This window comes from Misgurnus anguillicaudatus, chromosome 10 (assembly GCF_027580225.2).
Source record: "Misgurnus anguillicaudatus chromosome 10, ASM2758022v2, whole genome shotgun sequence".
Taxonomy (NCBI): domain Eukaryota; kingdom Metazoa; phylum Chordata; class Actinopteri; order Cypriniformes; family Cobitidae; genus Misgurnus; species Misgurnus anguillicaudatus.
In genome coordinates this window covers 13,616,858-13,629,612 of record NC_073346.2, presented here as the reverse complement: position 1 = coordinate 13,629,612, position 12,755 = coordinate 13,616,858, and the positions used below count along the sequence as shown (strand labels likewise).

At 38.3% G+C, this 12,755-nt stretch overlaps 1 protein-coding gene across 1 annotated transcript in view; it reads left to right on the top strand.

The window, feature by feature from the left end:
- The window catches only part of LOC129447956 (syndecan-2), a 42,914-nt gene that overhangs the window by 22,900 nt on the left and 7,259 nt on the right, over nucleotides 1-12,755 (top strand). The window contains exon 2 of the mRNA XM_055209941.2: nucleotides 12,262-12,373. Within this exon, the coding sequence (XP_055065916.1) occupies nucleotides 12,262-12,373 (112 nt within the window). The remainder of the gene's footprint in view (nucleotides 1-12,261; nucleotides 12,374-12,755) is intronic.

Sequence of the window (12,755 nt, the reverse complement as noted above, 5' to 3'; positions counted from 1 at the left end):
GATTTGTATTAAGGGAAGGACTGGCATATCATATGCACGCAAAATTGGAATTTGGCGTATGTATTGCACAACTTTTCACACTGCATGCTTTTTAGACGCACTTCATGAAAAAGATGGGTAAAAACGTATACATTTATTTGACACATTCTGTATTTAAAGTGATAGTTCAGTGAAAAATTTAAATTTTCCAAGATACTTGTCAATCATCTTTCAGACAATTTGAGTTATTTTAGTAAATGTCCTGGCTTTTCAAAGCTTTATAACGGTAGAAAACAAGGTCTATGGCTTTCAAGCCAAAAAAAGTGCATCCATTCCTTACAGAAGTAATTCACATGGCTCCATGGGTGAAATAAAGGTTTCCTGAGAGTAATCGATGCGATTTTTAAAGAAAATTTTTATTTTAAACTTTAAAGTGGCAACGAATCTGTCAATTTTATGGTTTTATACTATTGTCTGAGGTCTACTTATGATGTTTGCGTGTTTTTACATTCAAAAACATCAAAAGCAATATGTAATAGGCTATTTTGTAACATGGATTAGTGGCTCTCTGGAGAAATGGTTCGTATGAAGGGGCGGGCCGAATTGAAGACCTGGACATAAACACCCACTGCTATGATTGGACAGCTTCAATTTCATTCCCCGTCATTACATGTGGGGACATTTTTTTAAAAACATTAATGTGTAAAAATAGCAGCCGAACACATATATGTTTGAGCCACAAAAGACTCTGGGTGCTAGATGATACACATAAATAACAATACGTATAGTAAAGTAGAAACAAAACTTTAAACTCAACGTGACTAAATTACCGTACACAACACAGTAAGCACGCATCAGAATCTAAACCGCGGCTGTTAAGTTCTTATCAATATCTTTGTATATTTCTATTGTGCTTGTGAGGTTGCTCTTACATACACGTAACGTTACATTTGTGTACAACAGTGTGTGTGTTGTTCCCAGACGGTTCTTTCACAACTGAACACTCCTTTTCCATGGGTACCAATAACAGATCACCGCGTCAAAATAAAAGTATCTCAGGAAAAATGTATTTAAAAGTCATTTTGGTTACATTTGGCAATCTTTAAAGACACGTTTACTGATTGTTGGGACTTTGCACTTTGTGTCACGCGAAGCTGTGGGAGGGGCTACAAAAGTGGTCGTTGTATGGAGGAGGTGTATAAATTCTAAACTGATGTCATATTTCAGCACATTCCTGAATCGACTGTTTTAATGGCTTGGTGCCAAAAACAAAGACACTTCAGTTCTCAAGCTTGCAGGATGTTCATTTAAGTATGATGACCTCTTATATAACAGAATATCAAGTTAAATTTCATTTTTTGCTTCACTGCCCCTTTAAAAACTGTAAAACCCGATAAGTTAACTTAAACCATATGAGGAAACCGATTGCCTTTCACCATTTAAGTTTTAAAACACATACATGTGAGTACTGTGTACTTAAATATATTGAGTCATCTTATATTTAACTCCACAGTACTCGTATGTATGTCTTTTAAAATTTAAATGGTTTGAGGCAATTGATTTCCTCAAATGGTTTGATGTAAAAAAATGTATGTAGATTTCACACAGTGAGCATTTTTGTGATAGGATTTATTGTTTGTTGCTTAGTAGTCTTGCATAGCCAGACATTTGAGTGTCAACATAGTGTCTGGTTTACTTTTTAGTCCTCTGACTGTGAACTTCTTATTTAGACTGAAAGGATCTGTTTGACCAAGAGCTGTTCGAGCTGTTTTTGTGTGCAGAATGCATTAGACGGTCAGTAAACGGACTGTGGGTGGACACCTCGTCTGAGGCTAAAAGAAGTTGCTAAACAACTTGCTGTAACACTAGAGTTGCATTGTCGCATGATTGCACTATATCTCTGCCGTTGCGAAGCCGACCACTTTGGAAAAACTCAAGGTTACCCTGGCGTTAAAGTTGTCCATGATTTTAAAAGACGTGCCAAATGGCTTTTACAGACTGCATTGTGTTAATGTGTCAATGTGTAACATGTATAAGGGTCACAATGTAAGATATGTTAAGATATGTCAGTACAGGTGTTTTTAAATTAAGGCATGCATTTTAGTCTGGGACTAGGATAAGCCCTCAGCCCTGTTCGGGAAACCATCCCTATATCTTAAAGTAATATAGACATACCTGAAGTCAAACTGGATAACCACAACCTTTGTGTCTATGCCGCCAGAAAAAATGCTCAAAATATGCATCCCAGTTGTCACTTTTCGAAAAGTACAGCTACGCGCCTTAAAAGTTAATATTAGTACCTCATAGGATACCAAAGATAGCCTATTAGTACCTCAAAGATACATATTGGTACCAAATGTATACATATCTGGTACATATTAGTAGCTTTTCAAAGGGTATTCCTTCTGCAACAGCTGCGGTACAGTACATAATTTAACAATTTTTTTTAGTTCATAGAAGTTCACAGAAGAACACAGCAGATGTTTTTCTTTCGGGATGAGAGATGGTGGCTTTACGGCATCATTGTATAATAGGTGTAAGTGTGAACTAGGAAGACGTGCAGTGTTTTCCTCCAGCTGGGGTCGAGCAGCAGACTATGTGAAATTACACAGCCAGGCCTCATGGGCATGAAAAGGAATTTCAAAGGAAGCACGGCAGTCTGCTTCATATTGAGATTACATTAAGGGAAGCGAAAGCAGTCTGGAATGTGTAAAGGGGCCATTCGGAGTGTAATAATCATATTAGTCTGCATGTGTGAACCTCAGCATCACTCGGCTGCCAAAATAACCTGCTTTGTCTCCTGCATTCTGCATCTTGAATTCAGTCGCTAAACTGGCAGTTTTCTGTCTTCTTTTTATTTCCGTTTTCTGCCTCACATCCTTTTCAACTCTTTTTGACTCTATAATTGTCATCAAAGGTTTCTTAAGAGCCATCTCTTTCTACCTTTTATAACTGAAGTACAGTTTTCACTACTTTTGAAACAGAAAGGTTCTTTGGATGTTCTTTATGGATTCATTTAGCCAAAAATGGTTCGTCTATGGCATTGTGAATCACCTTTGTTTTTAAGAGTGTGTGTGGTGGTTACAAATCTACGGTGAAAGTGAAAACACCTCACTATACACTGTCAGCTGTGTATATAACCATTTGTGTGGTAATAGTCATGATAGAAATAAGCTAACTTTCAATAGGCTTCTGGGGTTCCATCACCCTGATTTTATGCACATTTTGAAGTGTTGCATAAGAAATGACGGAAATAGCAAATTTCAAATAAAAAACGCTTTATTTGCAAAAAAGTTTTTTGCTCGCTTGAGGTGGTTTTTTGACTTGGAATAAAGAGTAAATGTGAATAATTGGAGGTGGAATCTCATTTGCAGAATAAATTCTGACGTAGCGAACATTAAAGGCGAGGTGCATGATTTTTACAAATTTAGTGTAAAAAAGTTTTATTTTCACTTTTTAAACCTTTCAATTGCATTCCTAGCAAGAAATTAGAAACAGAAACAGAATTCTATTATGTTAACTATAAAGTCTGTCTGAATTGTTTTTCGAGAGGTGCCTTCATGCCTCCGAAATCATTGCCTCATGAAGCAACAAGACAACAAGTCAGCCGCATGATGTCATTTTCGTACAGTTCGCATACAAATATTGAGACAGGACACTCCACTACAAACAATTATACAAAAGAAATAGACAGCATTTGCACACACAGACTGTTTTTTTTACTTTTTCATCACGCTTTTTGTCACGATAATGTTTGATTCCTGTTCTTTGTTTTCTTGTTGTTTGTTCTAAACTGTGTGTGCAATGGTGGATAGGCTACTTTTCTTCACATATCCTAAATATTTTAATGAACTGTAAATGTCACCAAATCAGTGCTGCCCTGATGACCTGGTAGAGTAATAATTTGAATAAAGAATCATTTGTATTGCGTACATGTCGAAAGCGGCCATCCTCGCGTAGCTGTGCTGACACATGTGTGTGCGAGCCGGATGCGGACACAAAAAAAGGATACTGTGGCCTTAAGCGTTCGGACGCAGTCTTGTCTTTCCCATATATGTGGCTTGATGTGTCGCAATGCCCTTGCTGCTAGTTCCCACATCAAAAATGCTGCTTTCCTTCTTCTGTGCACCAGGCTTATGCACAATTCAGAATTGAATTCTTGAATTTGAATTGAATTTGAACTGATGTCAAAAACAATATTTAGAATTACAATTCAAATTTGAATGAAATGAAGCAGAATTGCAATTTAATAGAAATTCAAAGAAATTAATATACATATTATACAGTAAGTGAAGTGTTCAAAATGAAGCTTTACAGTATATGTCAGATATGATTGCATTACATATTCTATTAATTATATTAGTTTGAAATACTTGTACAGATTACATTAACAGGAAATGTTTCCCCCAGCAATTAATGTTAAAAACTCTAGCCTAATAAAAAATAATTAAGTTTGATTTTTTGTAATTGTAATTTTATGGAACATGACTTCATTCCACAGAATGTTTTACTTTAATCAAGTATTTAAAATGGTTGCCAAACAATTTTCCAAAGTAACTTTCCTAACACTGAATGTATGTGAGATTCTTTCTGTTGTGTGACTGTGGAATTTCATTGAATTGCCATGAATTTAATTCCACTTCCTGTCATTCCAATTCAAATTCAACTTCCTGTAGGGCGGAGTCAATTCAATTCAAATTCCAATTCATGAATTGAATGGAGGCCAATTCTAAAACTCTGAATTGTGCACAGCATTCAGTTTGACAATTACAAGCTGCACTGTTAAATTTATCACTTCGTAAATCCTAACTAAATGCAGTCCTGTCTCCATTTTCTAAGCGTGCCTTATTTTATTTACTGTTGGTTATTGGATTACTAATACCACCGTAATTCACTCAAACAACTTGATGGAAATGCACTTAATTCGCATTTCTTTGTTTTTCTTTTTTGAAGGATTTTGAAAAGATTCACTTCACGTTTGTATGTAAACCCCACTAATGTAAAATAATTCATTTTGTCTATGATATTATCATACGATGGCAGTCGTAACAGTCCAATAAGTTATTGTAAATAGTACCCATTTTTTTGGATCTCACACATAAGATCTTTACTATATACGCATATGGTTTCTCCAGCAACAACATAAACAAATAAATGCAACTTCCTGTAGACTTTCACATAGAATCAATAACAACACCCTACTGAAAAATCCAGCTAAGACCAGCATAAGCTGGTGAGCTGGTTTTAGCTGTTCCCCCAGCTTGGTTTTAGCTGGTTTTGCTGGTGTAGGAAGCTGGTTTTGCTGGTGTAGCAAGCTGGTCTAGCTGTGTTTTGGTCACTTTTTAAGCTGGTCTAGCTGGACTTAGCTGGTCAGGCTGGAAGACCAGCTGGCCCACCAGCATGATCAGCTTTGTCAGGCTGGGAGAACCAGCATAAACCAGCTAGTGCCACCTTAAACCAGCTAAAACCAGCTACCAGCTTATGCTGGTCTTACCTGGATTTGTCAGTAGAGCAGAGTCTTTTTACAGTAGTTTATTTCTGATATCAAGATAAATAAATTACAAATATATTTCCTTTGTTCATATATCATATCGAACGCTTTTCAACTGTTACACTAAGTTAACTCTACTGTGTAAAATGAATGTATACAATGTTAGCCACAGGTCCTTGAATTATTGCCTGGCTGCCAAACCTCTCCACACAGTTGTGATGCATGCTCATCATCTTCCCTCGTCTTTAGCGTGCCAAAACATTTTATTTTCGACAAGATATTTGTTTCAGAGATCAGTTTAGCCACTAGCCAGACTGATAAATGAATACAGAAGTTCACTTTGGTTTAGGTGCATAGCGCGCGTGTGTCCGATAAAACCTAGTAGCTTAATACTAACACAAAAACTACACACAAGAACTACTTTCAGTCTAGATCACAGACTGCTGAGATCCATGAATATTACCATCCAGAGGTTGACGTCATTAATTTGGCTTTTGGAAAAGGGTTGTATTTTCCACCGTGTGGTAAGACGGAAGCCACTGTGATGGACATGTACCACAAATCTGAGCAGTCAGTTTTAATGAAGCCAGTTTTCTCCTGGTGTTTACACAGACGGTGCCACCTGGACACATGCCACTTACACTTACTGTCATTACCGTCCTTCTCTACGTGAAGGTGAATCATGGTGAAATAATTTCCGGAGCTTAATTGGGAAAGCAAAAAATTCCCTTCGAACAACACTGGTGTAGACCATTTTAAAGGATAAAAGTGTCTACCATATGTGTAAATTTAAAATCATGTTAAACTAAAGCGATTTGCTGGCATGGGCGGGATTTGAATTTGGCCATGTTATTTCCTGTCTTGATTCGGTCAGCAGTAAATGTTTTCCTTTTGTGTACTTCAGACATCCGCCTGCCAAATCCAGCATATGTGTTAGTTCTTTAGCTCACCAGTTTAACTTGCTGGCTGGACACCATGTGTAACACAAGTTGGTGACGGTGTGGAAAGAGAGAGATAGAGAGAGAGAGAGAGAGAGAGAGAGAGAGAGAGACGTGTGGTGCGCTGGGCCGCTTGGCAAGTCTGGTCGAGTGAGAAGAGTGAGCTGGTTGTGAGTTTTAGAGTTTCCTGTGCCGTGGTATCATTGGCAGAGGCTGAAAGAGAGCGACTTAGAGCCTTACACAATACAGCACTTGTGCTACAGTCCGGGAACTCAGGAATGTGGCTCTCACCTTCATATGGCTGACGAGAGTTTGTTTTGGAATGAGAGATTTTATCCAACACACTTGTACCTCCCTCTCTCACTCATTTTCCCTTTCCATGGCTGTCCTCAAAGTATAGAATAGGACTTCATCTTAAAATCTGAGCTCTGACTTCCCCACTTTTAGCAGTTTCATAGTATTTGTAATGTTGTCGTCCTATCGTCCCATTAACAGATAATCGGGCTGATTTTGGGCCGATTTCCTCCTTTCTGACAATTCTAGCTGTGTCCCGATTATCTTGATGGTTCTACAGATTATCTTATCAGATTTTCCCATGGTGTGAGGTGTGTTAAGAGTCTCCGAACCTGATCTGAAAAACGTTGGAGCTGCCCCGATCGCAAATTGTAAATATTAAACATGTTTAAAGGAATATCCCATTTTCTTAAAAGAAAAATCCAGATAATTTACTCACCACCATGTCATCCAAAATGTTGATGTCTTTCTTTGTTCAGTCGAGAAGAAATGATGTTTTTTTGAGGAAAACATTTCAGGATTTTTCTCATTTTAATGGACTTTAATAGACACCAACAATTAACACTTAACTCAACACGTAACATTTTTTTTCAACAGAGTTTCAAAGGACTATAAACAATCCCAAACGAGGCATAAGGGTCTTATCTAGCAAAACGATTGTCATTTTTGACAAGTTAAATAACAAATATACACTTTTAAAGCACAACTTCTTGTCGAGATCCGGTCGTGATGCGTCAGCGTGACCCCACACAATACGTCATGACGTCAAGAGGTCACAGAAGACGAACGCGAAACGAATGTGTTGAAAGAGGACCGTTCCTACGTTGTTGTATGCCAACTGATACTAATTAATGTCTTTGTGTCAGTTTATTGTTTACAATGGTCCGCAAATGTCCGTTTTATATATGTAACACGTGACCTCCCTACGTCACTACGCATTTACGTTAGGTCGCGCTGGACCGGAGCTAGACGAAAAGTTATGGTTTAAAAGTGTATATTTGTTATTTTTCTTGTCAAAAATGATAATCGTTTTGCTAGATAAGACCCTTATGCCTCATTTGGGATTGTTTAAAGTTCTTTGAAACTCCGTTGAAAAAAAATGTTACGTGCTGAGTTAAGTGTCAATTGTTGGTGTCTATCAAAGTCCACCAAAATGAGAAAAATCCTGCAATGTCTTCCTCAAAAAACATAATTTCCTCTCGACTGAACAAAGAAAGACATCAACATTTTGGATGACATGGTAGTGAGTAAATTATCTGGATTTTTCTTTTAAGAAAATTGAATATTCCTTTAATATTTACGATCAGAAATCCTGATATTTGTGGGGAACCCCGAGGACAAACGTGCGCACGCTCTTGAGAATATTACATGAAACGAAAAAATATCCAATCAGAAAGCGAGATGAACCCCAAACCCTTTACTTTTTTCCCTTGGATTTTCTATGAAAATCATACCAAACACTATCATTGAAATTTCTTCCCGCATATCGTCCGCCATGCTTATTCTGAAGTCTTGCAAGATTTTGCCAGATTTCCTCTGTTCACAATTGAGACTCTGGTTAAAAATCTATATGTGTGTGGTGTGCTGTCCTTGACACATCATGGCACACCACACACTATAGGAGCAAAACAGTTAAATCTAGGATTTTTTATTCTCATGTTTGTGGTCTATCACATTTTGAAAATCTTATAAGATGTAAAAATCTTTTGGTGTGTACCCAGCATAGGTCCTTCTGACCCACCTCCCAGAACGTCTTCATTGTCTCTCTATACGAAAACGCCAAATTCAACTAATAAGCACTCATGTGGCACCACGCAGAATGATCAGGGTGGGACATTGCAGTACCGCGAGAGTGATTAACTCTTTCCCCGCCAGCATTTTTTAAAAAAAGTTGCCAGCCAGCGCCAGCTAACAAGCTAATGAGTTAAATCAGGTGTTTTATATAGCAAGGCATCTAAAACATTTTGAGAGGTGGGTCGTGAGGACTGGAGTTGAGAAACGCTAAAGCCTCTTCCGAGCATTCGCATTCAATTAAACCTTAGGAATTTCTAGGGTGCTTTCTAAATCATTTTAGCCATTCATTAAAGTCAGTTTTCATGAAACACATAGGTGTGAAAATCTCAGGGAGCCTTAGGGATTAAAATCTTTCACACTGAACAACGAGTGATTCACAGAATGTGTGAAGAAATTATTTTAAGATTTAACACTGGTATCTTCAAATTGACTTTGACGTGTTTCGGCATTTCCTTTTAGTCTCTTTGTGGTTCTGTTTTCTCAGAGACACAAAAAATGTCATACGATGCGCCCTATTGCCTCTTTCCATACTATATATAAGGCGAAACGAATAGTATGTCCAAATTCAAAGTATTCAAAAAACAGTAGGCGAAAAGTACCCGATGACCTACTACTTCTTGCTAGATATTGAAGTGTGCATTTGATGGACTCTTTTCTATCCCGGGAGAGAGTTACCCAACAAAGACAATGAAGTATAGGTGTCGGCTCTATACAAAATGTAAATACAAAAGGTAAACCCCTGTTACTTGTGTTTAAATTGCGCTTGTTTAACCTTATCCAAGTTAACAGCTCACTTATTCTAATGACAATGTATGTCACGTGATGTATCGACATGGCAGATGTATTACGCTAAAATTTCATTCACACTGTCCATATTCAAGCTATATAAAAACGTACTGTTTTAACAGTCTAATTCAACCCTACTGTCAAAGTACGCACAAGAATATTATAGATATTTTTACTTAGGCCAGTAAGTTAAAAATACCCACAAACCCCTAGCAATGTCCTAGCAAGCACAAAGCAACACCTGGAAAACAACTGCAACAACACATTAAGGGCTCATTATACTGTAACTGTGCCTAGGTCCTACGGTGTAGCCTCGACACCATAAGCTACACGTCAGTTTTCCTATATACTTCTGCATCGTTGTCCGCGTTGATGTGCAATTCCACATGCAGACCGCTAGTAGGCAGTTTCCACGCGTGTAACAGCCAAAGAAGAAGAAGCTTAGCCAGTAAACCCACAAACGAAGAAGAAACAGCAGCTTGATGTGTATGTGTATGGCTGCATCTGAAATCGCACATTGTGATAATTAGATGAAGTCTACAGTTAAAACAGTATATGGATAGCAGGAATGAATTTGAATGTACTACATTCGCCGTTTTCATTTGAATAGGGCTGCATTCGGGCTTTTTTGAATAAAACAACGCCCCTTCATCTTCTTCGCTGTATAAGTCATCTCCTGGGGGATCATGGGATAGCAAATATCCATCGAATTAACACTTCAGGATCTTGCCGGAAGTAGTAGGTCATCCGGGTACTTTCGTCTACTGAATACTATGAATTCGAACATTTTCCTCGCTTACTGCTTTTTTGCCTACTATATAGTATGTAAGTAGACAGTTTCGGATGCAGCCAATGATCTGAGTAGACCAGAAGTGATGGAGGTAAATAGTGACTTTTGTTGCAGTTTGAGTTAAATCACTTCATTTTTGTCCTTACCGTGACAAGTGGAAATGCCCATGAAGAAATGCTGACGGTAGGGCTTCTAGTGGGCCGATTATAGAACTTGCGGTCTGCGTATAATGGAGGCGTTGTTAAAATTTTGCCGTGTTGCACGTCAGGCTACGCACTGTCTACGCTTGGCCTACGGCGTAGAATCTACGCACGACTATAAATTACAATTTAACCTTAAGGCCAAAGTGCAGTTGATTTATGCTACTTTTGTCATCAGAAGAGTGCGGATTTCTGAAACCATGCGTAAATTGTATGCGTAGGCCGTGCATGGCCCTAAAGGAGAATGTAGTATGAATCCCAGGAGATGCATTGCATTTTGTCGCAATGCACATGCGTTGAATGTCTGTGCACACGTACGAGTAAAAAAACTATACTTTGCAAGGCTGTGCGTTTGTATAAAAATGTAGGATTATAAGTGTGTTCCCTAAATGGATGAAAAAGAGGTAAAAAGCATTTTTATATTTCTTAATGTCATTCAAGTTTTGTTATTGTAAGCTTTGAGGGTTTGCCGTCCTCCTGTGTATTCTCTAAGCGACGGCGGCTCATGAAAGCTTCTGGTTTTTTAAAGAGGCCATGAAGAGTGTGTGGAGTCAAACAGATGTTGATGTATGTTTAAGATGTCCTGAGCAGAACCTATGGCTGATCACAGGCTCTGCCTCTTCTGAGGCTTTATTTAGGCTCCCATTGGCTTTCAAGCCCCGTTTAATCTCTCCCCCTCAGTGGCTATGAAAACGGCACCCGCTCAGCCTCCTGTTATTGTGTAGTCTTTGAAGCCACCCCCTTTTCATCTCTCTCTTTTCCTCTCTCTCGCTTTCACTGATCTGTTGGGTGTTTATATTCTGCATGAGTGAATGACCGCCATAAAACGAACCTTATCACCCGAGTGTCATTATTTATCAGCTGAGGGAACAGGAGGATTCGGATTGCACACAAAGGTGCATGGAGTAATATCCAATTCCATGACTTTAATCAAACACACACATACACACATTGTATGTGTGCTTTTATACAATATAAGATTGTTTGACCACCTGCGATATAAGAAATACGTGTTATCTCAATTCCATGTAAAGCTGCTTTGTAACAATGAAATTGTAAAAAGCGCTATATAAATACATTTTGAATTTGTATTGAAAGTGCAGGAAGCATGACCTGCTCTCTTGGCTGCGCTTTGTGCTTTGTATAAGGGTTCATATGGTCAGAAAAGATCAGAGATGATTGAACCCGAATAGAGAAGTCTATAGGAGAGAACGACATTATCAGAAGGTGTGACGGTCATCATGCCGAAAACACAAAAGGTCACCGGTTTTTGGAAATCGACATACGGCTCCATCGGCCCCTCTGTCCTGACAACAATGATAGCCCCCTGCATTTGTGTGCTAGAGCGTGTCTCTAACCTTGAAGCATTACTTTAGAGCGATAAAGCCTTTGTTAGTCGTGCAGTGTGCGGAGAAATGGCAGATGTTCACTTTGAGATTGTTTTTTAGCACCGTTTTAGTGGGTCAGAGAGCTTTAAGAGAGTTTGTTCCTGAGGGAGAAAATCAAACATTACTTTCCTTCGAGGTAGTTTCCAGGGAAACTGAGGTGGGAGGAACCTCGGGAAGGCGTTTTTGTTGTTTATGTCTTAAGCGCAACACAAATCATCCAGGATTTCTGTTGTTTTCAAATGGATAAAAGGGTATTGTATGATATGTAAATAGTACAAGTAGGACAAATTGTTGGGGTGGGGAAAACAAACAACACTGTATTGATATTCTCATGGCAAAAATCTGGAATTTTCGTTTATATTTTATGTCGTGACCTAAAAATGTTGTACCACCAGCTCCCTGCACTTTCAAACAACAAACCATAACTCTATATCTTTCTATAAAGTTAAACTGCCAAGTTTGTTTTTCAAAAACATTATATATGTACCAAAGAGGGACGACTTAACCTTGTTTATACGAAAAACTTAAAAATCATGTATTGTGGTGACTCAGAAAGGTTGCTGTATTAAGCATGTACTTTTGTTTGTAATAATCTGTGCAGGTGCTGGTCTCGGGTCAGTCCCTTTCTTTAACTGATGATCTCTATCTGGTTGGGCAGCATTCTGGTGACTATCCTTTAGATGATGATGACTTCACTTCTGGTTCAGCATCTGGTAAGGATGTCTCAAATCACTGTTTAATTTCAAAATAGCCCAACTTTTATTATTATGACTACATTCTTTTCAACCCAGCATTGGGTCAGAAAGGGACAAACCCAGCCTTTGGGTAAAACTAACACAGAAAATGTTTATATTTGACTCAACAATGAGTTAAAACGACCCAGGATAGGTTAAATTACTGTACAACCCAACTGGTTGGGTTTGTCCCTTTCGACCCAACGGTGGGTTGAAAATAACCCAACATTTTTTGAGTGCATTTATACAGTGTTACTGCATATATATTTTCATATATTTGACAAACCAACACTCTAATAAATGCTGGGTTGATTTTAACCCATGCTGGATAAATATTGAACAGAACAAACTGGTATTACCC